This window comes from Cebidichthys violaceus, unplaced genomic scaffold, assembly GCF_023349555.1.
Source record: "Cebidichthys violaceus isolate CVI_PGR_0920_01 unplaced genomic scaffold, fCebVio1.0.p SCAF_10, whole genome shotgun sequence".
Taxonomy (NCBI): Eukaryota; Metazoa; Chordata; class Actinopteri; order Perciformes; family Stichaeidae; genus Cebidichthys; species Cebidichthys violaceus.
This window is the reverse complement of record NW_027176263.1, coordinates 16021992-16049916: the sequence shown is the minus strand read 5'-3', so window position 1 is coordinate 16049916 and position 27925 is coordinate 16021992. Positions and strand designations below refer to the sequence as shown.

The 27925-nt window shown below is 45.7% G+C and overlaps 1 protein-coding gene across 3 annotated transcripts; it reads right to left on the bottom strand.

Moving 5' to 3' along the window:
* Positions 1-107: 107 nt before the first annotated feature.
* LOC137885259 (ras and Rab interactor 2-like) lies at positions 108-27925 on the bottom strand. 3 transcript variants are annotated; one of them, XM_068727460.1, is made up of 12 exons: positions 27758-27925; positions 22801-22893; positions 20125-20222; positions 18484-18679; positions 17259-17370; positions 15581-15653; positions 13070-13161; positions 6936-8606; positions 2132-2440; positions 1920-2051; positions 1631-1794; positions 108-1287 (listed from the first exon to the last, which is right to left on the bottom strand). In XM_068727460.1, exons 2-12 carry the CDS (start codon positions 22858-22860, stop codon positions 847-849), a joined length of 3348 nt encoding a protein of 1115 aa, XP_068583561.1. In that variant the 5' UTR covers positions 22861-22893; positions 27758-27925; the 3' UTR covers positions 108-846. The 3 variants fall into 3 exon arrangements, with proteins under 3 accessions (XP_068583561.1, XP_068583570.1, XP_068583552.1); XM_068727469.1 differs by having other exon boundaries at positions 27748-27879; XM_068727451.1 differs by lacking the exon at positions 27758-27925 and having other exon boundaries at positions 22801-23290.

The following is a 27925-nucleotide window of genomic DNA, read 5'->3' as shown; positions in this document are numbered from 1 at the left end:
TGTGTGTGTGTGTGTGTGTGTGTGTGTGTGTGTGTATATATATATATATATATATATATATATATATATATATATATATATATATATATATATATATATATATATATATATATATATATGCGTCCCACTTGAGGCCACAGATGTTCTTTTTTAAGATGAACTCTTGCAATGTGCACCAGTCACCACAGGGTGTCGCCAGAATCCCTCGAATAGTTCAACAATCTAAAAAGGATGAAGCGTTTCAAAAACACAAACAACACGATAACACAGTTTACCAGCAACCGTTCTCAGTGAATCATAGGTACACCTGTCACCTAAATAAGCAATTTGTTAGATAAATTTAAAATGATTGATCAAAGATTAGACTCGCATGTATTTCCCTCTATAAGAACAGCTGACCCTGAATCTGTACCAGAAGCCCTGATGGCAGGACTGTGAACACATGTTCATTGATACCCTTCACCTCGTCTCCAGAATCTCTACCGTGACGACGTGTTCAGTGTTGTCAAAATAGATCCAAGGAAGTCAAAAAAGAAAAAAAAAAAAGAAACGCCATCTCCCTCATTTCCTTCCCTCCTTTCTTCCTTTCCTCTTTCACCCATGTCTGTCTGACAGAACTTTCCAGCGAGAGGATGTGGACTGAGACGGCCGTGTCATCAAAAGGAGAAGTCGGGCTTTGTGAGGACCGGCACGGCACAATGTTGAACCCTTTCAACATGTCGGGTCCGTCTGGGTCCCATGGAAACACGTTTGTTGGACATGTTGGGGCTGGGGTCACAGCTGGGAGACAAAGACTCCGTTCAGAGTCTTTGTCTCCCTCCCCCCCCCCCCCCCTCCCCGTTACAGTCATATAGATATGGAGTTGCCGTTGAGGCAGCTGGGCGGCAGGCTGAGGCCCAGACTGGGACTGAGGCCCAGACTGGGACTGAGCTGGGGGGAGGGGGCCGACGGGTCCGCGTCGAGGTCGTTCAGGTTGGTCGCGGTGAGCTCGTTGAGGTTGGCCGTGACGTCGAGGGGAGCCGACGAGCGGCGGAAGACGAAGTGGAAGGGAGCGGCCTGCGAGCGGCTGTGGAGCTCCGCCTTGATCTTCTGAGGGTGGGTGTCCGGCGCCAGCTGCTGGCTGCTGCCCTCCATCAGCAGGAACAGGCCGTAGTTCTCCGGGTCCACCACTTTGAACTTCTGGGCGCACAGACGACACACCTCCTCCACGGAGGCGTACGGCCGGACCTGCAGGGTCTTGGCCGTGCAGCCGCTGTCCAGCTCCTGCAGCGCCACCCGCAGGTAGTTCTGAGGGACAGCGAGGGAAAAAAAGCACACATTGTAACTCTGTGACACACTCAACACAGGGCGGGGGTTCTCAAGAACCACTTCTGGTCCTTAATAAATATGCTGCTCACCCTCACCCATCACTGCCTGCAATTATGAATCCAAAACGGAACGGTTTCATGAAACGGATCTATTTTGTGTGGCTGAATACAATAAATAAACGTCCAAATATCCCAGATACAGGAGCATCTTTAGCCTCAAAGTTAGCTGTGAGCTGCGGTATCAAGGCCCCTATGTCAACAGTACTGGTGTGAAAGAAGACGGATCAGGGCTACGTCTCGACTAGGACTACGGGGGCTTCTACCTGGAAGTCGTCGATGGACGGCGCGGAGCGCTGGGTGGTGCGTCGGCGGTGCCACTGGTGGAGCGTGTCCCTGGTTTCCGAGCTCAGCACTCTGGCCGCCTGCTCCTCCTGGAAGTTTCGAATCAGGGACATGGCTCCGTACGCGCTGGTCAGGTAGTAGCCGCCTGGACACACACACACACACACACACACACACACACACACACACACACACAGAGAGAGAGGCGCAGGGTTAACACTTGTGTGTTCATAGAAGGGGGAAAGGAAACTTTGGTTTCAACAAACTCACCTTCTCCGTGGAGCAGGGAGGGGTCCAGCAGCTCCATCATGTAAAGTATCTCGTTGTCCAGCTGGGGCATGTCGCACTGGGCCAACACGTAGGTCAGCATCGGCAGGAAGTCGTCAGCTCCGTACAGACGACCTGAGAGGCACACGGATGCTTTTTACACATCTTGTATTTCATGAACTGCAGAAAATAGGTGAGACGATTCAAATGTCTACCTGAGTTGTCCTCCATGATGGTGTAGATGAGCTTGCAGACCCTCAGCAGCATGGAGACCTTCTTCTCAGGCGAGTACAGTTTACTCATGGTGTGGAACTTGTGCTTGATCTTCTCTATGGCCACAGGGTCCGGCGGCGGCGTGTCGGCCACGCCCATCTCCTGCGGCTGCCGGGCCTTGGCCAGCGACAGGTTCTCCCTCAGCTCCCTCCACTCCCCGCTGCGCACCTGGAACTCCTGCAGGGCAGCGCCCACCACCGGTTTGAGAGTCTTCAGCACGCACTTGTGCATGGCCTTCTCCAGGACTCGGTCTGGGGGAGAAGAGGGAACAGGTGAGTGCTGGGATCCATTGAAACCAAATCAAATTCAAACTTCTGATTTTCATCTGAATAAAATGTATTTCTGCATCAAAGATCACTGACAGGTGTCCGAAGACAGGCACGTAGCACTTAGCACGTAGCACGTAGCACGAAGCACGTAGCACGTAGCATGAAGCACGAAGCACGTAGCATGAAGCACGTAGCACGTAGCATGAAGCACGTAGCACGTAGCACTTAGCACGTAGCACGTAGCACGTAGCATGAAGCACGTAGCATGAAGCACGTAGCACGAAGCACGTAGCACGTAGCATGAAGCACGAAGCACGTAGCATGAAGCACGAAGTACGTAGCACGTAGCACGTAGCACGTAGCATGAAGCACGTAGCATGAAGCACGTAGCACGAAGCACGTAGCACGTAGCATGAAGCACGAAGCACGTAGCATGAAGCACGAAGCACGTAGCACGTAGCACGTAGCATGAAGCACGAAGCACGTAGCACGTAGCACGTAGCACGTAGCATGAAGCACGTAGCATGAAGCACGAAGTCACTCCGTCTGCCGTCGGTCTATTTCAACACCGCGGTCAAGGTTAACATCACATTCCTTATCGTCTTGTTAGTCAGGAGCCGCGAGCTTCCTGGTGTGTGAAACCCAAGCTGCCGCTGTTGTTCACCACGGCTATAGATCAAAGTCAAAGACAGTTGAGTGTGTTGTTGTGTAGGGATTTCTTTCAACCAGAAGAAACTGTATGTGACAAAGCTGACTAACACGTCTACTTCACAAACAAATGTGCAAATTGACGCAGCTGGCAAAGGACCCTGGGAACCTGAATGAAAAACCAAAAAGGGCAGTTGTAAAGACTCGGGAGGCGGAAGTGTCTCTGAGCTGGACGGAGCAGGCACAGATCATCGTGTCTTCATTACTCTGAAGATATAAAAAGGTGACTAAAGATGGAAACCATATTTTCAGTTTCATCAACCAAAAGGCCGTCCACACAGCGACAGCATCAGCGTTCACGAGCTCCGACTAGCGCGCACACACACACACACACACACACACACACACACACACACACACACACACACACACACACACACCGTGCTATCGTGCTGCAGACAGGAGCGAGGCCAGACCACAGCAATGCTGAATAAGGACCGAGTGTGCGCCGGCTGTCTCTGGTGCATATTGCTGACTTTCCTCCAGAAAGTGATGAAGTCAGCAGTTTTTTTTTTTTTGTTTTTTTTTGGGGGGGGGGGGGGGGGGGTTGGCTGAGCACATCTGCAGACACAGATTTTACTTTCCGCCACAGCACAACAGCATCCAGCTTCACAGCGATCGGTCTCCGTCGGTCAGTAGGAGTTGTTGAATTCCACCTTTGCTGATCTCACTGGAAACTTTGACCACGCCCACATCACTGCTACCTGCTGACTCCTGCAGACGGCACATTCTCGCTTCCTCATTCTCCCACTGCACACTGGCAGAGCGGCCAGGAAGTAGCGTGCGTTGCGTTTGTTTTGACGCCGATTGTGAGACCTTAACTCCGCTTCTTTTTGATGAAACACCGGCCCTCTTATCGTTTGATGTTCAGAGTGACTGAAACTACCTGTGGCTGGACTTCATAACGTCAGAATGACACGCAGAGAGAGAATCAAACTGGTGCACAACATACGAGGAGAAGACTAAAGACTGAACTCTCAAACTCGTCCCTTTTTCAAAAGACTAATGGAAACAATCATTTAGAAACAAAAAAAAGCTTTTTCTTAAACGTCCCTTGTGTCACAATTTTGTATTATAGAGCTGCAGCTGATGATCTACTCTGCCAACTGTTTTCTAAAGATAATGAAAAATGTCCCAAAAGAAAGGTACTATAAAAGAGAAGTGAGAGAAGCAGCAAGTCTTCACAGGAGACCAGTAGGAACCGGTCAATGGAGGGAACAGCTCGAGAGGTTACTTCATGAAGCAGAATAACTGACAATAACAATAATATAGGGCCTAAATGAAGAGACGAACAGCTCTTACCAGCTGCTGCTGTTACCATGAGGACCACATGCACACAGTGGATGGAACATCCAGCATATATGAAACTCTGATCGTCTCCCCTTCACTTCTTTGTATCTATGTCATTTATACATCCGCTTTACTCTTCATGGGATTCACTGTGGGACAGGTGAGGCTGAGACAGAGAGAGAGACAGACAGACAGACAGGTGATGCTGAGACAGAGAGACAGACAGACAGACAGGTGAGGCTGAGACAAAGAGACAGACAGACAGAGAGACAGACAGACAGGTGAGGCTGAGACAGAGAGACAGACAGACAGACAGACAGGTGAGGCTGAGACAGAGAAACAGACAGACAGACAGACAGACAGACAGAGAGAGAGACAGGTGAGGCTGAGACAAAATACTCAGGAGAAGGAGATTCTTACTGCCCAATATGTATTAACATGACACAACCTGAGAGACAGTGAGTGACCCACACACACACACACACACACACACACACACACACACACACACACACACACAGTATATATATATAATGAATAATCAATCTAGATGTTATATTCATGTTATTGTATGTTTAATTACTTAAAGTTAATGTTTTTTGATGCTTTGGCAATACTGTTTCTAAACTTTCATGTCAATAAAGCAAACTGAATTGAATTGAGAGAGACAGAGAGAGAGAGAGAAAGAGAGAGAGAGAGAGAGAGATAGACAGACAGAGAGAGACAGAGAGAAAGAGAGAGAGAGAGACAGAGAGAGTGAAAGAGAGTGAGAGAGAGAAAGAGAGTGAGAGATAGACAGACAGAGAAACAGAGAGAGAGACAGAGGCAGAGAGAGAGAGAGACAGACAGAGACAGAGAGAGAGAAAGACAGAGAGAAAGACAGAGAGAGACAGAGAGAAAGACAGAGAGAGAGACAGAGGCAGAGAGAGACAGAGACAGACAGAGACAGAGAGACAGAGAGAGACAGAGAGTGAGACAGAGAGAGAGAGAGCAAAAAGAAAACACACAAGCAAAAACAAATACAAAGAGGGTGTCAGAAGGATGGAGTAAGACAGAAAGTGGAGGGGGCTCGCCTCAGATCCTCTCGCTCTGATTGGAGAGTTGGTTTAAAAAGAAGTGAGTGAGAGTAAGACGGAGATCGTACGACTTGGCAGACAGTCACCCGAATGCATCTGGACCTTTGGGTTGAACAGAAAACTCTCTCTGAAGCTGCCACAACAAAATGTTGTGCAACCATTCCAAGAATTGAAAAACCGCAGCAGTTCCCATTGTGTCCTTGTGGGAAAAAAAAAAAAGAAGAGCATTGAGAAAACAGGCGAGAGGAGCAACCACCAAAGGACTCTTGTCTGGAACTTGTCACAGCAGATGTTCAGAGCTGACCATGTTACAGCTGTGTGACCTCACACATCTCTTCCATAAAGTCATTGGACACGTCAAGACAGATCAGAAAAAGAAAGCTCAAAATGGAGGCATCGGAGATCAGTACAGCCTGACATCATAGTGACGTCATCAGGGTTGTTTTATAGTCTCCCTCCAGAGCCACAGAGGACAATATAGAGTAGCAACACAATCGTTGAAGTTCCCCTTTAATAAGCATTAAAAGCATTTAAGATTCATGTCATTATGATGAATTGATGCCAGTAGAAACGGGTTGCTTCCACAGCCCCCTTCCCCCTGAGATAAAACCCTCTTTGTGCTCTCTGTTTACATGTCGCTAGTCCAAGGTCTAATGCAGCCACTGAATCTTGGCCCAAATGAATCGGAGCGTTCTTCCGGCAGGTGTGAGTGTGCATTATGTGTCCATGTGGTTGTGTCATGTTGCCGTTGTAAGATGCAATAAAAGGACGGATATAATAAAGGGCAATAGCAGTGCTAAGGTTGTTTCAAACACCGTGTTCATCCGTCTTTACTTTCTTTTTCAAATGGAGACTGACTTACCAGCATGCATGAACACTCACACTTAACTAAGGTGGCCACCAGGAAATGTACACATATGAAGAAACTCACGTGCACACCTCCAGCTGCAGAGCAGGCGAGGACAAGTTTTCCAATGTCTTCAACCGCGAAAATATTGAAACGAAACCGCTGCGTCTGCAACGCGCTCTTCTGTGACATAGTGTTTCCGTAACAACTGAGATTGCTCCATGAATGCATCACATCATTCACACTTCCTAAAAATAAATCAGTAAAATATGAGCAAACGCACGCAGAAATGACTCCCACCGCCATCCTGGTGGAGTTGAGTACGAGGTCACAATGCTTAAAAAAAAAAAAGGTAAAAATGTTGCGGTCTCAGCATTTCAGCAGCTGACCAAACGGTTAAGCACACAACATACTGACAGCCACGATTACTATCGTTAAAGCGTTCAGCTGAATTGTTTTCAGTTGTATCTGTAGCACACGAGCCACGGCTAGTAAAACTAGTAAAATAACAACAGTATGGGTTAAAGATGGTGGAACCGTTCCATTTGCTACTCACCGATCTGGTCTTCAGGAATGAGGCTCTCGATCGGTGGCTCCAGTTCGGAGCTCTGTCTCAGGTAGCTCTTCATCTGAGTGATAAACTGGCGGAGAGTCTGCAGCAGCTCCAGTCCGGAGGCGTAGCCCTGCCAGGCCTGCGTGCCGGCACCCTCGCCCATGTAGCTCAGGTAGTCCTGCACCAGGCAGCCGAAGTACGACCCTTTGTCCCTGGACAGCTCCACCACCTTGCGGATCGCCCTCTTCTCAGGCGTCAGCAGCGAGTTAAACACGCCGCTCATCTTGCGCAGCTGCCCTCGCAGTGCCCTCTGCAGGACCAAAGCGCTGGCGCTGGGGCGGCGCTTCGTGCGGTGGCCCGGCGGCACCATGGTCAGGTCCTGGTCTTGGTCCTGGTCGCTCTCGAGGCCGACACCATAGTCGTGCTCCTCTTCGTCGTCCTCGTCCTCGTCGTCCTCGTCGTCCTCCGTGCTGCAGCAGGGCAGACGGGATGGTGGGAGCGAGAGGGGAAGGTGGGTGTTAAAGTCAGCCACCGTCGGGGGACTGGGGTCATGCAGGGCGGGAAGGAAGAAGGCTGAGGACTGGGAGAAATCCAGAGAGTCTGAGGAATCAGTGGAGAGGCTCATGTCACTTAGCCGCTGGCCGCCACCGCTGCATTCCTCGCCTTCTTCTTCTCCTGTCACATCTGCCTGCTTGCTTGTTGTCATCGGCGTGGGGTCTGGAGGACTACTGGATTCCTGGGCGGGGGTACTGGTGGCATTACGCTGAGACAGCTTGGCCCTCACGAGAGCCCTCTCAATAGTCTGTTCCTCCAGTGCCAAGTGACACTGGGCATCCTCCTGGCTGGATGATGGTGAGGCCTTGGCCCGACGTGGAGAGGAGGAGAGGGATGACAGAGAGATGGCCAGAGAGGGCCGGGGGATGGATATGGGGGAGCTGATGTTGAGTCTCTTGGGTGGGGAGGATGAGGGGCTGATGCTTAGCGAGGATCCCAGACGAGAAAGGAGGCTGCTGCCCCTCTCCCTCTCCTCCACCTTCTCCTTGGGGACTTTGATCCAGGGAATCTTCTCCGGCATACTGCGCTGTCGTAGAAGAGCGTCTGAGCGTTGCGGCACAATGCGAGGTGGGGGTGGACGTGGAGGTGGAGACCGCCCCACACTGTCTGTAAACTTTATCTTCTGACCGCTGCTGGTTTGGCCGTTATCGTCCTGTAGCTCTGGGTTTCTGTCAAATCGCTGAAGTTCGCTTTGACCTGACTGGCTGCCGTCACTTTGATCTGAGCTACAAACCTGAGGACTGTCTCCACAAACGCGTTGAGTTTCCTCGTTGTTGGTTTCCTCGTTGTTGGTTTCCTCGTTGTTGGTTTCCTCGTTGTTGGTTTCCAGGCCGTCGCCAACGGGTTCCTCCCTCAGGCCTTGCTTTGCAGCACCAGAGGGATTGGAGGTGGCGCTGTGGTCGCCATCTGGTTGGTGAACCTTTATGAAGAGGGGGTTGATGAAGCAAAGTGCTCCGTTGGACTGGCAACACTCGAGCTCTGACGGGGTGCGAGTTCGAAGCCGAGGGCGCCCCGGGGAGGTGGCCAAGGAGACAGGGGGAGGCGGTCTCCCGGGTGCAGCTATTCCAGAAAAAAAGACTGAGTCCTTCCTTCTGTGGCACGCCTGAGCATCCCAGAAGCCTGAGAGAGACAGAGAGAGAGACATCTGAATAATGTGGACAGGGTGTATTACAACACATTAATGTCATATGAATGTCTAATATAGTAGTATGTGGTTTGAAGCAAACATTAGCTCGGCCAAACTTGGACTACAGATTCTGTAGCTGCCTTTCCACAAGTTTTCAGACAAAAGAATTAAAAGAGTTGTCCGATGCTGGACTCACGAAGAACCAGAGATAGCGTCTTTGTTTTTCCACGCATTGTTCTTCCTCGTCAACGCCCAGTGCGTAAGATTACCCGCAATCGACTGCCGACAGTTCGGTTAGAGATTTCGGTGTAGTACGCTAGTAGCAGCTAATGTAGCATGGCGCCTCTCGACCGCCGTAGAGACCTCCAAATTCTTTCATTTTCATACTTAGTAGTCTTCAGGCCCAACGACACCGACTCGAGTGATCACTGGAGGACACATGTAAGACTTCACACAGACACTTAGGGTGTGGTTGTACTCCTCAATACCTGCAAACAGACTTTGACGTGTAAAATTGGTGGAGTTCCCCCTTTAGAAAAACAAAACTGTCAGGTGTTTTCAGTCGATAATGGGGCTTTTTTTTTTTTGAACGCATGAATTTCCGTCACAATTGAGGGCCAACAATTGGAGATGTAACCGCACATTCATCGTGAAGTGAGGACACGACACACTTTGGTTTGGTAAGCCTTGTGAACATTATAATTATTAATTAATTAGAGCAAATTAACGCAGTCTATGTACAGTACGTTAGTAGGGCACACAAGAACATCTATTACCTTGTTCCAATCGGAACGCTACTAATGACACTGGCCCAGATCACAGCATCAACCGATGGAAAGCAGCAGTCAAAAACATTTGCTGGCAAAGATCTCACGTGTGACGGCCTCACCTCGGAAGGTCAGTGACTGGACCTGGTCTAAAACAGACTCCCCTTAGTGTTTATGCTGAATGCACAGTCAGGCTGGGCCAAAGCAGCAGAAAGTGTGGCGGCCCCTCCTCACCCTGCTTGCATTGGCTAGCCTACTGTGTTTACCTATGGTTTTAAAAGTCCCAGCTTCCAGTGGGGCTCGCTCTCTTTTCTTTTCACATGACATAACCTTTCACTACGTTATCCACAAAACATCCAAATGATCACTGTATTTCACTGACAACGCACTGCAGTTATAATGAATAACTTATGTCTTTTGCATTTGTCTTTTTGTGTCGGTTCCAGTTTTCCTCATGGCCCTCAGGCCGAGTTTATGACAAATAACACTATGTGACATATAGATGACTATATAAGCATATGCAAACCGTAGACTCCAACAGCGAGGATTGACTCAAACTTAACTGTGCTATGCAAACAGTATACTGAAAGATACATATCCACTCCCAATGACTCAATACAAGTCCTGCAATTACAACAATCTCAAACCTCTAAATGCTGCCTTGTGCAAAAAAAAAACTCACAACCTACTGTAACACAAGTATTTGTTGGAGCCTTTGGTCCAAGCTGTTCCAGACCAGAGCGCACCAAGACAGACGAACAACAGCGGGAACGATACGGCATGAGGAACACCAGCACCAGACACAGAGCAGCTCCTTCACCCACCCAGCGGAGCAGAAAAGGACTCACTGTGATCCCTGTGATCCCAGGCGAGCTGTTGCTCTCAGGCGCTCCAAACTTCTCTTCACAGCGCTGATGGCGTTAAGCAGAGGACAGAAGCGCTGCGTCTGCACAAGCTGAAACTGGACTAACTACTCTGGCTCCCTCAAGCTCACTCTGTGTTGTGACTCACCCGCTAATGGGAGTGTGGGCGGGCTGTTAGCGCAGTATTCCCGCCTCCCTCCCTCCCTCCCTCCCTTTCCGTTGAAGTTGCGTGGTCCGGCACATTTTTCCTATTCACCTCCTCTACTCTTGTTTACTCTACTATCTTCTCCTTTTTTTCCCTCCGATTGTACTACGTATGTCATCAGATGTGGTTTGGATGATTCCATGTGTTACAAGTATTTCATAATTTGTTTTTCCTGATTTCGTGGAATGGTTTGTATGATTGACTGACACACACACACACACACACACACACACACACACACACACACACACACACACACACACACACACACACACACACACACACACAGCTGTCCAGTGTTTAAACACGTATACTTGCACACCAGCGTCGGCGTAAACACTCAGAAAGGTCAAGGTTAAGTCAAGGTCAGCTTGTAGCCAAAATACCAGACAAAGCTAACACAATGTACAGTACTTAGCATATTGTTCAACGTGCCTTTAAAAGAGGCACTTTTAATATTCTTCACACCTGTGTAACTCCATGCTAACAGTTCATATTGAAGTGGTGGATTATCTTTGCCTGTGCGAATAGTTCAGAAGATGTTTGACTCCTGACTTCTAGGAGATCAAGCAAACCTGCAACAGAGCAAAGTAAAGCGGAACTTCTACTGTAGCTGCAGAGGATCATACTGGGTTTCTCTAACCTTTTCACAATGCAACCAAAAAAAAAGAAAGAAGATGATGCTGGAGTGAAACTTAATTCTTGGTAGTTTGACAAATAATCTCAAGCTCCATTTACAGCTTCTTCTGGAGCATCTAGTGACCCTCATGAAGACAATGCATTCTAGTTATTGTAAGATTCACAGTTCACCTGTTGAAGGAAAGTTTATTCTGCCGTTGAGGTTGCAGTAATTTGACACATATTCTCGCCTCTGTTATGCTATTTAATTAAGGCCTTATTGCTGATCTAGTTTTAGAAAGCACAACCCACCTGTTCAGTGAAAACACAATTACAAAAAAAAAAAAAAAGTGTTGGCAGCCTACAGTGACCCAGAATTATATGACGACAGTGACAAAGAAATTGTATTTAATGTGGATCTGATACCTGATCCACTTAATCAGGTCAGTATCAGCCCTGCTACCATTGTACTGCATCACCTCTGTCAAAATCAACTTTAAATAGCTAAGAAGTTGAATCGAATTATGACAAATGAACAATAAACCTAGGGCTGGCTAATATCCCAGTGTAAAAATACATTTTGGTTTCTTCTGGGAATGTTGGAAAAAGAAGTGTGCGGAGCGGCCACTTCAGCTTCTCATACTTTCGGTCGATCATTTGAACTTCATAACGAACAGATGTGCCTTCAAAAGGCATCACAAAGATAACAAAGTGCCTCCTAAGCGTCACTGTGATTACAGGTGGAGAGCCACACAACAGGTAATACGACACCGCGGGTACGTCGGAGTCAACAGTGCTCTTTTCTCTTCTTTACCAGCCATTGATGTGGCTCGCATGTGCGTCACAACCGCCTTTCACTCGGCCGCTCAAAGCACCTTCATAGACACAAAATCCACCATTGTGTCGGCGCGCTAAACAGCAACCCTTTTATGAATGAATGGAAGAAAGAGAGAAAGAAAGTGTGTGTCTGGCGATCATTGGAGACGAGTCATCGCGTGTCACCCTGAAGTCTTGAACGGGACTGAGGGACTGAGGGACGGAGGGACGGAGGGACACTGGGAAAGTCAACCCAGAGTAGCGACAGCTCGGAGATGAGTCACAGCAGCCGGGCCTGAATGAACACGGAGGTCACCGGCTGTGTTCTGAAAAGGATGCATCCACCAGAACCTACACCTACTTTGAAAACGTGACTCAACTAAAGCACAAACTACATAGTACAAGTTAGAAGAAGCACTTTGTCAAAATAAAGTCTCTTTTAAGAAATAAAATGATTTTGGGATAATAACAACCGCAGTCTTCTGTGGTAAAAAATGACTTCACCCTCTTTGGTTGAAGAGATATGAATGTAAATGTCCAACGGTTTTTTTCTTCCGCAGCTGGGAGGAAAGGAAAAAGCTCCAGAGGAACCCAGCTCTCGTCTGAGTCCGTGCCCAGCTGAGCAGCACTGATCTGGGCCTGGAAGAGGCGTCGTTTGTCCCTGGGGGTGAGTCATTCAGCACAGGCATGCCAGTTAATCCTTCAAGCAAGGGGGTGGGGGTGAGTGTTGTGTGTGTGTGTGTGTGTGTGTGTGTGTGTGTGTGTGTGTGTGTGTGTGTGTGTGCGGGGGGGGGTGGGGTTGAGAGTGGCTTTACGAGTGTCACGCCTCAGGGGATAAAAAAAGCAACAACTCCACTTTTACACACAGCAGATGTGGGAGTAAAACACACGGGAGCCTGAGGGAAGCGCACACATCAGTTTAGCTGCAAAGAAACTGATGATGACTGGAGAAGTGTCTCTGTTGATGCAATAAAGACAATTTATCCTCCAGTGATTAAAATGTCGCAGCGAACGTTAGAAATGTTAGAAGCAGAAGTAACCGCTCTAAGCATTAAGTATCTACTGTGTTTTTATATATATATATATATATTCTGTTTTCTGCTGCAGATACAATACAGTATTTCAGATTATCAGATTCCCCCAAAATGCATGCTTGTTCACAAAAACATTCAAATTCCAGAACAAACCTGCTCCGAGTTTAGCAACCTCCTCCAGGTGGGCAGACGACGTGGCTGAGGAGATGGCTTCTGGGAGCTTCAGGGTGAAGGGCAGCACGTCCCTGAGAGAAGGACGAGAGATTCGAGTGAAAGGGAGAAAGGCTTGGTCAGCAGAAAAAAAGGGAAAGAGGGCGGAACCCGACGCCTATTCCAAAATGTGTGTGAGTCACGGCGTTGGGAAAGGGTGTGTGGTGTATCTTCAACCACACAGCCGGAGGTAATCCGGGCCAGCTGCTCTCCTCCCTGAGGTTCTGTTACAGGCTCGGTTCAACACAAAAATGGAATTTAGGGTATTTAAAAAACAATGCAAAGTATTTTTACTAGATGAATACAGATAATAGAGCTAAATAGAGTCATGAATACATGCTACGCTGTGTTTTTGTTTGTCTCATGCACCACACCTGGAAACAGATAATCCTCCTCTAGAGCTGAGGTTAACTACAACAAGCTCAACTCAGCTTTGTTTGGCTAACATGGACTGTATATCAGAAGTGGACATAGTCGTCGTGACGTCACCCATTGATTTGTGGGACTGACGTTTTGAAGCCTCGAGGTCAGCATCCTGGCCGTCGCCATCTTGGATTATGGCCGTTTTGCAACAAGCTGACGGATGTGACCATAGTTGGACAGCGTAGAAATGACGCAGAGACTCCGGTAGCGGTAGCAACCCGTCAATAGCAGTAGCCCCGCCCCTAAATCACCCCCTGCTTTATGGTCTGTTTGACTCTAAATGGAGCATAATGTACTAAATGAACATCATGCTGTATTGAAGAAGACTGTAAACTAGAGATTGAGACCATAAACTCATGTTTACAATGTTTACTGAGGGAATAAATCAAGAGAGAAGTAGAGTCATTTTAGACTAGACTTCTATACAACCAGAGGAGTCGCCCCCTGATGGACACTAGAGAGAATGCAGCTTTAAGACTCTTCCCCATTGGCTTCACTTTTCAGACCTGTAAATTGCCGCCTGTTTGCTGCACACCATTGGTAGGTAACATTTGACTGATCTGTCACTGCTGACCAACAAAGTGACTGATCTGAAAGAAACTTAGTGTCTCGAGTTATGATGTTGAAATCCAAATACTGCTGTAAAAAAGGAGAAGAAAAGGCTCAATGTCTGTCCTTTTTCGATCACACAACAATGAGTAATGATGAGGTAAATCAGACTTCTTTTTTTGCTCTGGCACCAGTGGCGCTATGGACAATGGAATAGTTCTCTACTCTATTTTAACTATGTACCCATCTAAAAATGTGCTTCCTTGTTTAGATAAAGGTTAATAGGTGGAATATTTGGTTTTCTTACATCCTTGACACTTCCTTCTTTGCCTTTGTTATTATTTGTAATTTGTTTAGTATGTAGTTTTAGGACCAACCTTATTATTTTGATTGTTTTCTATGCAGGAAAATAACAAATCTATGATAGATAATACCGTAAAATGTAGATATTTTTATTTATATATAGTCTTTTGGACTATACGATTAAGTAGATTTTATTTCATATAGATATACTTGCATCATGTGTTTTCAGTATTGTTCTGTGTGTCCTATTTTTTTATAAAAAAAAAAAGTGTAGTCAGCCAGTTTGGGGGGGGGGGGCATCACCTTCAACTCTCACATGCCTCCAGTTTGAATATCTCTGATGTTGACAGAAGACTAGATAATGGTTTAGGTAATATATATATATATATATATATATATATATATATATATATACACACACACACACACACACACACACACACACACACACACACATATACATATATACACTGCCTGGCCAAAAAAAAAAGTCGCCACCTGGATCATCATGCCTAGTGCCTACTGTACAAGCCTGTGGGGGCAGTGCTATGATCTGGGGTTGCTGCAGTTGGTCAGGTCTAGGTTCAGCAACAGTATGTGCTCAAAGAACGAGGTCAGCTGACTACCTGAATATACCGAATGACCAGGTTATTCCATCAATGGACTTTTTCTTCCCTGATGGCACGGGCATATTCCAAGATGACAATGCCAGGATTCATGGGGCTCAAATAGTGAACGAGTGGTTCAGGGAGCGTGAGACATCATGTTCACACATGGATTGGTCTCCACAGAGTCCAGACCTTCACCCCACTGAGAGTCTTTGGGATGTGCTGGAGAAGGCTTTGCGCAGCGGTCAGACTCTACCGTCATCAATACGAGATCTTGGTGAGAAATTAATGCAACACTGGATGGAAATCAATCTTGTGACATTGCAGAAGTTTATCAAAACAACGCCGTGGCGAATGTGTGTCGTAATCAAAGCTGAAGGCGGTCCAACGAAATATTAGAGTGTGTGACCTTTTTTTTTTTGGTGGCGACTTTTTTTTTGGCCAGGCAGTGTATATGTGTGTGTGTGTGTGTGTGTGTGTGTGTGTGTGTGTGTGTGTGTGTGTGTGTGTGTGTGTGTGTGTATTCAACATGTCAGTGTGGTTTGCATGTCTCCCTGTGATCATGACTGACCTGCTGATGCAGCAGAAAGCCACCAGACGGAAAAGGTCCGCGAAGCTCAGGCCTGATCCCACCAGAGAGAAAGCTGCAGGAGCACAGAACAACGAGATCAACAGCAAGAACATGTTAAACAAAGTTTGGTTTACAAACAGCTCCACTTTTCATAAGACATAAAACCACGGCGATTCCACATATATCATGTTTGAACTCATTTCACCGGCTAAGAGCAAAGAGGACATAGCTGGAAAGTACGCAGAACATCCAGAGCCACGGTTTAAACCAACGTATGCAAAGCAAAGGTTTACTTCATCTTCATAATCCATAAATACATTTCAACTCCTGAGGATAAAATAACACTATTGGTATTATGAGTGTCACATAAAAAGAATTGCAACAAATAGCAACAAGAATGACTTGTTGTTGATTTATTTATCTGGTCATTTAATTGGTGCGCCAACAATATATATATATATATATATATATATATATAAAAAAAACAAAAAAACAACGTATGCATGCGCCTTGTTAGCAATAGTTTAGTTCATTAACTGGATCCCCATTTAAGTTAGCAATACACTGTAGTGACAGTCGAGGCTTGTTGCACCGATGGCAGAGAAACAGACGCTTTGAGTCAAGTTCATGTGATAACAGTGCTTTATAACACTGAGAGGAAGGACTTGACGAGACTGTTAAGGTGTCTCAGGGACCGGAGTGTTGTCCAGTGTGAACGTTTTGATTACAACATTGAGCCAGGAGGTGTTTCACCTCTGAACACAGCCCTGCTACTCTCTGATCAGGTCAACCCTATCACACACACACACACACACACACACACACACACACACACACACACACACACACACACACACACACACACACACACACACACACACACACACACACACACAGTAGGATCAACTGTCCGTGTGGAATGGTTCATTGTGTATTGTCCTCTTCAGGTTATAAGAGAGACATCAAAGAGTTCAGTCTACAACTCTTTACCAGTAAAAAGGGAGAGTGAAGGCTGCAGTGGGCCGTGATTCTCTCACTTAGCTAAGCACTTGGAAATTCCAGTTTCACACATTCAGAGCGGTGCGATGTGTGTTTGACAGCTTCAGGAAACCCCCATGTTTCAGGTGGCTAAAGATAGAGCAGAACAAGAAAGAAAAGAACATAGGATGCATTGATCTATTCGTTTGGATGGAGGAGCAGGAAGCCAGATGAAAAGTGAAGCCACCGTCCAGGTCACCCAACATGTCCCCCCCCCCCCCCCAGACATGGATAGATCTATGGGAGCCTCTGACGCATACGGTGACATAAACCCTCTAACTCCAGAATGCTGAGCAGACAACACGACATGTTTCAGGTCATTTTTTAATCCCTCGACTACTTTTTAAAGGTCCGAAAAGGACAAGGGCTGCTGGTAGTCACAGAGCAGACAGAGCCCCCCCCCCCCAGAATGTTACTGGCAGCGTTGTCGGGCAGCAGCCCGGTAATTCCAGCTGAGGATCATTTTCCTTATCGCCTTAAAAATCACAGCAAACCAAGGAGAGGCGAACACACACATATTTTGGATAACCTGTTCATATCTTTCCACTTTTGTAATAGTTTGTGTTGCCAGAGGAGAATTTATGAAACCTGTTCGGCAGCTTCATGCGCTTCAAAAGGAACAATAAAAGCAGACACTTACTGTACTGGCTCTCCTTCACTGGGAAGTCTTTGACGGGAACCAAAGAGTCTTGGTTCATGCGTACAGATAGGACTTTCCTCAGCAGGCTGCTGGACTTCCTCACCACGAACGTCTGCGGGCCAGAGGAGGAAACGCCGTAAGAAAAACAGATACGCTGCAGCGTTCACTCAAAACACGTTGCTGATGGACTTTTGCCGTCTGTCTTTTGACAGATTAACGTCACGACGCGTCGTCGTCCGAGCGCTTCTTCACTATTCTAAAGAGCAGCAGCTACGGGTTTTCGGGTTTTGAGCAATATTTGAATCCCGATGAGATCACAGTTGTAGGAGATGTTTTGGTGTCGCGTGCACCGTCAATCAAACCACAAACTCCTGATGAAGCAGATGATGTTGCAAAAGAGGTGACGTCATTATGTTAAGACAAATGATTCTCAGCACAATGTGACTGTATGTCTGGATTTCAAAGAGACAAGAGGCGTTCAGGTTGAGAAAAAGAAATGCCAAATAGATTAGAGACATGAACTTGTTTCCGGGTGATCAAGTGAGGACCTAAAACACTGTTGTTGAAGGTGAATTGATTGGTATCATGCTGTAGGCTGTAGTTTGTGGTGTGTTGCATTAGACTGAGGAGGTGTTGAAGCTATTGTTTCTGCCTGTCTGCGTGGGTTAAGTGAACATTTTAAGTCAACAGTATGGACTCAAGGAGTCCCAGTGACAGTTTCAGACTCTGGTGCTAGCCTACAGGGCTGTGAAAGGAACAGCTCCTTCCTATCTCCAGGCCACGGTCAAGCCTCACACCCCCGCCCGACCACTTCGCTCTGCCGATCGACCCGGTCACGGCTGTTTCCTGTCCTGGCCCCACAGTGGTGGAATGAATTTCCCACTGACGTCAGGACTGCGGAGTCGCTGCCCATCTTTCATCAGGCTGAAAACCCACCTCTTCAGGAAGTGCTACCCTGAGCCTTCCACTCACCACTTATTGTATTCATACTAGCTTGTTGCACTTATTGTATTAATATTACTTATAGCACTAACTGTTTCTCTTGTTTCTGCTCTGCTTCATGCTCTTAGATGCTTGTTTGGAAAAGGAGATGTACTTATGACTTCTGGTGACTAGTAGTTCTTTTGATTACCAATGTTGATGCACTTATTGTAAGTCGCTTTGGATAAAAGCGTCTGCTAAATGACTGTAATGTAATGTAATGTAATGGCTGCCGGTCCTTTACCCCGGTGGGTTGGCTCTGCAGCACACGCGTGGCGTCCTGGTGGCTGAGGCCCAGCTGCAGCCAAACGGCGTGCGTCAGCACGAGTCGGTCCAGAACGCTGAGCCGCCGATGGAGGGAGTCGTAGCCCGAGTCTCTGGCTCCGATCCCAGCGCAAGGGGAAGCCTGGAGGAAGAGACCTCCCACCTCTTCGCCCAGTCTGAAAAGAAAAATAAGACAGAGAGGAAAAGTTCAATCTCTGTGATGTAGTTTCTGATATCGCAACTGTCAACCAGATGTCCCACTGACCGACGTGTGACTGGAATATCCCCATCAATAATGAGCTCATTTTAAGTGAAAACAGAAGTATGCAGAGTGAAGAATGATACAAATATTATTAATAATGATAAATACATAGAAAACACACTCGGTGAGTCAAGTTGCTAAGTTGGAGCACTTTACAGGTCTCTGTAAAAAGTCAGTCAGAACGCTGCAGCTGATTCAGAGTCCTCACTAAGACCAAGAAAGTGGATCACATCAGTCCAGTTCTGAGGTCTTTGTACTGGCTTCCTGTCCAACAAAGAGTTGACTTTAAAATCCTGCTGTTGGTTTATAAAGCACTGAATGGTTTAGAGCCGAAATACATCTCTGATCTGCTGCTACCTCATGAACCATCCCGACCCCTTTAGGTGGTCTGGGACCTGGTCTACTTTCTGTTCCAGAGTCAGAACTAAACATGGAGAAGCAGCGTTCAGTTCTTCTGCTCCACATATCTGGAACAAAGTCCCAGAAAGCTGCAGGTCTGCTGAGACCCTCAGCTCCTTTAATTCAAGACTGAAGACTTTTCTGTTTGCTGCCTTTGATTGAACCACATTCAAGGATATTAATCAATTTTCTGCATTTTACTACTACTGTATTTCATTTCTTACACTGATTTTTAATGTTTCAATCAATGTTCTTAATTGTTTTTAAATCCCCTTTTCCTTATGTCTTGATGCGTTTAATGGTTTTATGTGAAGCACTTTGAAATGTTCTATACAAATAAACTCGTCTTGTCTTACTTGAATTCTATTCCATGTTCCTGTGTTTGAGTGTTATACTATGAGATATTATATCATTAGATGATTGCTACTGGTGTAGTAGGTTGGGGTATATACTGTTGGGTGGTTGTTCCAATAACAGTACATCATATTTTGGAACCTTACGCATATCTTGTATGTAAAAAAAAACAAAATTTTTTTAACTACAGCTGTAAATAAATGTAGTGGCCTAATCATTTCCCTCTGAAATGTAGCAGAAGTAAAAATGGAAGTAAATGTACGTTTACATTGTTTTATTACTACTGGTATAATAATCTGCCTACATCCACACACACACACACACACACACACACACACACACACACACACACACACACACACACACACACACACACACTACACAGCAGCCTTATCAGTTTGTCACGCTGTCTGCTGATACCTGACGCAGCTCGGTGATGGCCGCATACTGACACAAAGCTATCACATGTCATACATTACAAGCCTTTAAAGAGCGCTCTCTGCTGGTGGTCATGGGGAACGGCACGGCATTAAATCAAATGGTAATGCTGGCTTGGACATGGAAAAGTATGTATGTACACACAAACACACAGAAAACTGAGCTCACCCGAGGTGTGGATCTGTCTTCTGGTCTTCTTCAGGCACTTTCTTTTTCCCCATTTCCTTCTTCAGTGTGCCGATTTCCCAGGCAAATGAGTCGATCAACTACAGAGAAGACACGGGGAACATCACGTTCATCTTGAGGGACGATAACGGCTCAGAGATCAGTTCAAAAAAACACACCAAAAACCACATGTGTCTGTGGAGGTGCTTTTAGGCGATGTGTTCAGGCGTTTCTACTGTTGGACTGGCTCTCATTTCTGCAAACTTGAAGTTATGTGGCGTGTGTGTGTGTGTGTGTGTGTGTGTGTGTGTGTGTGTGGGAGAGACACAATCTCCCCTCAGCCTAACCACTTTCCATTGACCAACCAGAGTTACTAAAGAGGAATACTGGCAGGAAATGATTCCTAAAAGCCTGTTTGTGAATGAACCTTCACGTAATTCACGTAATATATATATAAATATATATATATATATATATATATATATATATATATATATATATATAAATATATATATATATATATATATATATATATATAAATAAATAAATATATATATATATATATATATATATATATATATATATATATATAAATAAATAAATAAATATATATATATATATATATATATATATATATATATATATATATATATAAAAATAATGTTGCCCCTTTAACAAACCACTTAAACTGTAAACTTGTGAAATAATTATACATTTAAAAACAGAATATGTCAGGTCATCAAGTCAGGTTCTCAGAAACGAAAGAAACCAAAAAGAGAAAATGAGTCACTACTTCTTGACTTCATCTGGCGTCACTGTTTCCACTATGAAGTGTCAAAATGAATACACACAATGTATTTGTTGTATGGAAAATATCAAAATACATTTCACTCGATTTGTTTTTTTTTATTTATTGAGAAAAAAAAAAAAAGATGGAATAGACTTTTTACTCTGTTATGATTTTGATAGTGATATACAAATATAATGTCATATTACCACATAACACTGCAGTGGAACAAAACATACATATTGCTCAGTAGAAAATCTGTGTGAATAAAATCGGATGCATATGCATACAGGTAAAAGACAATAGAAAATGTGGGAAAATTGATTGCAACATATATTATGCAAAATAAGAATGGAAAAAAAAAAAAAAAAAAAAAAGACAAATGAAGGCTTAACAGAAGTAAATAGAGGACTGGAGATCCAAAGGGATTTGGGCTGTTGCTCATAGATTATAATGGATGTGTATGTGATATTTAAATGTAATGTCAGTGAGCTGAACGAGAAGGAAGACAGGACGCAGCTATTGCCTTGGAATTTAGATTGAATCTCATTCCTATTGGTTTCATTTCTCAGTTATCCGTCTAGTTGGGCAATGTCTCTGTTGGGTTACATCAGGAAACAATTCCCTCAGTTGACTCGTTTGAGAATCACAATCTCAAACATTTGAAATGCCAGGAGCGTCGTCTCAATGGAGTCCCTGACACTGACTGAAGAATACAAAGAAATCAGAGAGTGTATCGGATTTTAAGGACTCGACTTGCTTTTGATTGCATAGGAACTTTCTTCTTAACGTAACACGAGTGTTTGAGATCAATGTCTGCAAGCGACTCGGAGAGTGTGACTAGGAGAAACACGATTGAGCACATCAACCACAGCAGATGTTTAGAGTAGGGGCATGGTGGCCCTGCTGAGTCACTCCCCTCTCTACACCGTAGTCCATAGTCCAGCACAGTCTCCAGCTACACTGTCAAATTAAGACAATAAAAAAAAGAAATGCTCCAGCTCTTGCGGGAAATTTACAGCAACAGGAAACTGAGGTATTCGGCGAAGGAGACTGCCGCTGACCCGGGATGGGATACAGTGGCACTGTGCAGAAAATCAAAGTGCCCGCTGCATTCAAATAAATAACTAATAACATCATCCACGTGAGGAAAGTACGCGTTAGGAATATCAGAAAGAACAGGAAGAAAGAGGCTGGAGAGCTGCACTCACTGGAAAACTGTCTCCATAACTGGTATAAAGCATAAAACATTACGGATGTACAATTCCAGCCCCTCAATTGGGACAATAAATCGATGACCGTAAAGCCTGTCCTGCACCTTTAAAGCCATCTAACGTGCTGTGGGGAGTCACAGTAGCATCTCATAAGGTACCTGCTTATCTCCCTCGTCTTCTATTCATAGTTCTAGTTCTACCTCCCCCTCCCCCCCCCTTCATGTTCCCTTGTCCTTCTGGCTCGCCGGCCGTGAGGTGTGGCTACGCTTCAAGGCCGTGTGTGTGTGTGTGTGTGTGTTTAAGGTTGGTCTGTAATCACCAGTGACGAGTCTTTGAAGTGCTTCTCACAAATAGTTGAGCACTAGGCAGCTTCCTCTCAGCCGGCAGACTACAGGCCCAATGAGGCGACGTTAAGCCGCGGTTAGCTCACACGAAGGCCGTGGCGTGTTTGTTCAATACTGTAATATCAACACTGTAATATCTCCTATACTTTGAATTCACGGCCTTGACGCACTGCAGTGCTTCATAGTATCCTCGGTGACAAGCAACGACATTTCCCTCGTGTCGCTTTACTGTAATTATGTCATTTATGTTTTGTTTGTATTGTTATTGCTTTTATCATTTCAGCTTTTACCATGTAAAGTGCCTTTAAAACGATTGTTGATGAGTGGCACCTACCTTGAAGAAACTGCCTTTCCTCTCCTGCTTGCGAGGTTGACTCATGGTACCGGTGGACATGGTGTCTTTAGAGCCTCCTCTGTCTGTCTCCGTCTGTGGACAAAAAGAGGACATTAGAGCCGTGCGTGGAAAGACAAACAAAACAGTTTAGTCCGCTAAAGATCCGCCTCGTAGGACATTCACAAAGACAATAGTTACTGCAGCTCTGAGACACATTGATTCTCTCCTCGTCTGCCATTCTGCAAACACTTGTTAAGAAACGAATGTTGGTTGTGTGATCGGAGGAAAAAGAAGTACGTGGAACTCTGAGAAGCCTCTGCACACAGAGACTAGCTGCTGAACAAGGGTCAAAGGTCAGGCAAGTGTTGCTTTAATGCAACCAGCCTCGTTGTTTCACCTGTTTAGCCACAGCCAACAGTGAAGTGAGGGGAACTGAGCTCACACCTTCTCCGTGGCTGCAGTCAGCTGAGGACAAGCAAGAGCACAACTGTCTCGTCTTCGTGCGCGCGCACACACACACACACACACACACACACACACACACACACACACACACACACACACACACACACACACACACACACACACACACACACACTCGTGGCGAGCTTGACCCAGATGTTGTGCTGGATCTGGTTACAGCAGCTGATGTGAGCCAGCTGTGTCCATGCAAACACCTCCAAGACCTCCCTTCTAAGAAAGACACCTTCAGGGTCATTTACTGATCCACCGATACTTCCAACAACAGTGCTGGGGACAAGACTGCTGTGAAAGCACAACTCTTGCGGCGCTGCGGGACGGACTGGCGCGTTCACGCAACAGCTCTGCGGATTTGACATGTCTGAAAGTCCTCCGTTGGTTGGACCCGTTCACCTCCACCGGCTATGAGGGGAAACAGTGGGCCCGACCCATCACACACGGTACAGCGAGTAGCTAGAAGGCCTGCAGCTTTTGGGTGTGGAAAAAAAATGTTTTCCATGTATTTTTTTTTCTTTTTTCTTTTTACTGACGTGCGTACAAAGTACAACAACAGCTCTGTTTCCTGGAAAGCAACAGAAGCCAGAGTGACAGAAGTTTGTTTATCTCCCGTCTCTCTCGCTCCACCTTTCCTCCTCACGTCTCTTTGTTAAAACCAAGCAGAAGAGTGTGTGTGTGTGTGTGTGTGTGTGTGTGTGTGTGTGTGTGTGTGTGTGTGTGTGTGTGTGTGTGTGTGTGTGTGTGTGTGTGTGTGCGTTTCCAGTCCCTGCCTGGTCAACAGGAAGGCCCCTGTGGTTGTCAGTGTAGTGATACACTAAAATGACAAACACTTCTAAAAACGGGCCTCTTCACCCAGAATTACAAAACCTATCCAGAGCTGGGTGGAGCCACGCAGATGGGTTTAGATTTCCCATCAGAGCTTTCTTTCTTTCACTCGTCATCCATCTTTAGACACACAGGGATTACACTGCATGTGACAAATTAGTCACTTCAGTCTGCACGGTCGTCACGACGACACAAAGCTGCTGAGTCGCTACAGTCGAAACACTAATGAAGAAGACGGAATGGGGAAGTGGGAAAATGAATCACGCCCGTGTGTGTGTGTGTGTGTGTGTGTGTGTTATAGTGATACAGTGTGCCATGGAAAAGTCCCAGCCTCTACTGTGAAGAGAAGCTTAATACGGCTACAGGGTCAAACTGACTTCCTGCAGTTAAGAGTTTCGGGTTCCGCTGTCACATAAGGTGAGCCTCTTCCACCTGCGCTTCCACACTCTGGCTAATTTAACGGTGTGTTGAGAAACAGCGGCGAGGCAGAGTCGGACTCTACAATCAGGACCTGGCAGGAGGATCTGAGACGAGTTGCATCCTCTAAACCTACTAGCCAAATTCCCTTTACGGCGTTTAGTAGAATCTGTCACACGTGTTGTGGTCCAGGTCCTGGTATTAGCTGATAATCCTTGTACAGGACTGTGATAAAGCAGATACACACATTAGTCCTCTATGTACACTAAAGTCTTTCACATCTTATTATCCCGATTTGAGTACTGAAATTGTAATACTTACATTTCAACGGATTACAAATGGTCACGCAGAAGGAGGGTTTCATCATGTATGGCGGTGCTACGCTGTGACTGAACTCACTGTAGTCCAGGGTTCCACGTTCTATCAAGGCACTTTGTCCTGTGTGTGTGTGTATGGGCCGGGACGCACTCACCTCAGACAGCTGATTCACAACTCACAGTTATGAAACGCCTGCTCAGTGCGCGCGTGTGTGTGTGTGTGTGTGTGTGTGTGTGTGTGTGTGTGTGTGTGTGTGTGTGTGTGTGTGTGTGTGTGTGTGTGTGTGTGTGTGTGTGTGTGTGTGGCGTGTTAATCCGTCTGAATGGTGAATGCTTATTGATCTTCTAATTTCCTGCCTCCAGGTTCTTTTTGACAGTCGGTGTATCCGGCCTCGGACGGTTGGACCACGTCTGAAGGGACGACCGTTTCTTGAAAGCGGGGGTGAAATAATGGTGAACATCTCGCAGCTCGGTGCGGCCCGAGGCCACCGCTACCTGTCCAAGCCTGTCTGTTTAGATGCAGCTGAAGCTACCGGAGCTTTGAGTTGACGCACTACCTCGACCACAAGCCTCTGTGGAACACCTCGCTCTGCAGCGGATCCTTGTAGCACGCTAGCTTTTGTTGGTGCAAATTGGACCTAAAATGACTTCCCTTTACATCTAATTTCACTTTAAACAATTGTTCTTTAGCTTCTTTTTTTTAATAAATAACATTCTGGAACAAAGCTCCTGTTAATGCCGTGGGTTCCCTGAACCACTCCCCCACTCGGTCCCCTCTGCAGCTGAGCCCAAACACGGCCCTGCCGCCACACATTCCCACTGCATCAGGAGCGGTGGGAATGTCACTTCCTGGTGCTTCATTTCCTTTCCACGCGTACAGACCATAAACCGGTTCCAGACCTTGACCCCAGGAGCAGTGAGTGCTCCAGAGAGAAGGAGGGGCAGCTGGGTGGAGGTGTCAAAAAAAATAAAGAAAGAAAGAATTCACCCTGACTGTAGGAGACACCTGTTGGAACATTTTATACCCACTTTGCTTTCAACCTTTTTAAAGTTAAGTGACCATTTGCTAAACCCCTCCCCCAAACACCAATCGTCCAATCGTAGCTTCGTGACAGTATCTTCTCTGCAAGTCGAAGCAATACGGAACATTTACAGAGTTCGCAGCTTATGTTGGAAATTAAATTAGTCCCATCCTTTTAACGCTCACCAGCTCATGGAAGGGCGCGGCGATATTTCTTGAGATACACCGACCGATGGACGACGAGCGAGACCGGCTGGTCAGTTTCATATTTCCTATTTTACACACATGTTGGTGTGGAAGTTCTTCAACGGAAGTGATAAAAAGACGTAGCCTAAAGCTCGCAATTTGACATTAACTGCAAGTCCAAATAATCCACGGAGGAACAACGGAGAAACATTTAGAACAACTGACTTAATGGGACACTTCTTACATTGTACGTCGTCAGGATCTCTCCCTAGGAGAGGTGGGTTATAATTTGTATGGCTGTTGTTCTTAATTCAGATTCAATGTAGTTGAATTTGGAGTGGATTGAAACTGGTCACACAATATTGAAAAAAGCTGACAGGAATGCGTCACGCTAAATTTGTATATATTAAAGTTAAATTAAGAGGCTAGATCGACAAACAATGTTGTGGTCTAGTAAACTATTTTACATAAACTCATTGACGTACTGCAGACGGTCCTAACCCAAACCCAAACCTAACCCAAACCCAAACCTAACCCGCCCTGGAAACCCTTCCCAATGTGCTGGATGGGGGGGGCCAACTCTGAATTGAGTTCCCCCGGTAGACGTGGACCCCACCTGTTGAGAAGCCTAAAACTATATTGTTCATTGTGACACTGTGGCGGGCCGACATAGACTTCAGGTAATTAATGGGAAACCATCGATTATCCATGAAAAAGAAGAACAACGCCAGTTTTCTTTTTGATTTCTTTGTGCAAAAAAAAGTTCTTGCATGACGTGTTCCTTTGCACAAAATGCGGGTCCCACGATGAGACTGTTGCGCATGCGCACATTGGGATGCCGACGCTTCAACAATGTACATCGTGCGGACCGAATTTAAAACTGCAATTTATTTCAGCATGCATGTTTTATGTTACTGTAAAAGCCTTCTTGGCAGATGTAGTATTCATGCATCACACCACTGCAGAATACAAAGTCATTCATTTGTGGCCCTTTAACTTCGCATCAGTAGGAAATCATTGTCATCATTACTGGGAACTTCATATAAAGATGCTTTTTTTAATGATATATGAGATATATATATATATATATATATATATATATATATATATATATATATATATATATATATATATATATATATAAAACATAACAGGCAAGTGGATTACCATGCTTAAGTGAAATATCACACTGTTCACATATCAACAGATGCTCCAGGCTATGAAATGTGTTTTATTGTCTCTTAAATCACATCTCTTGTTGAACAGTCGACATGTATAAAAAGTTGTGTAACTTCTAAATCTACACAAGATGTGTGTGTGTGTGTGTGCGTGTGTGTGTGGGGGGGGTAAAAGATACAAATCACGTACACATATGTACAGCAGACACCAAACCCAGTGATTAAATCGGTCTATTTAACGCACTAAACGTTCATCAATGACACATTTGCAAACGTTACGTCGTTTGTGTCCCATTATTTACAAAGCACTGACGTCGCGCGACAGGTGTTGAGAACTCGTCCCGCAGGATTCCTCGCGCACGACGCCGCAACAATGAAGTAGTGAGCAGGAGACGGAGAGACACGGAGCGGACTGGACTTTGGACGTTGTTAGCAGAAAGTTAGCACAAAGGACGCAGAATGTTAGCACAAAGGACGCAGAAAGTTAGCACAAAGGACGCAGAAAGTTAGCACAAAGGAGGCTGACCTTAACTTGCCTGTTAAGTCGAGTGTTTTCCCAGCCTGGAGAAAGAAAGCTCCGTCGCTCCGACGAGTGGTGTGACGTGTACGTGACATCATAGCTCCACGTCTCGCTGTATGTTGTGACGATGAAGAAGTATTTATTATACTTTCAAGTGAGGAAGAACAAGTACACGTCTTGCACG

Excerpts from the sequence above, each read along its gene's own strand:
- LOC137885259 (XM_068727451.1), bottom strand. The coding sequence starts at position 22,914 with ATGTCCTCTTTTTGTCCACAGACGGAGACAGACAGAGGAGGCTCTAAA. Across the intron at positions 13,162-15,580 it reads GCTTTCTGCTGCATCAGCAG|GGACGTGCTGCCCTTCACCC; the intron begins GTCAGTCATGAT and ends TCCTTCTCTCAG. Across the intron at positions 1,288-1,630 it reads CGTCCATCGACGACTTCCAG|AACTACCTGCGGGTGGCGCT; the intron begins GTAGAAGCCCCC and ends GCTGTCCCTCAG.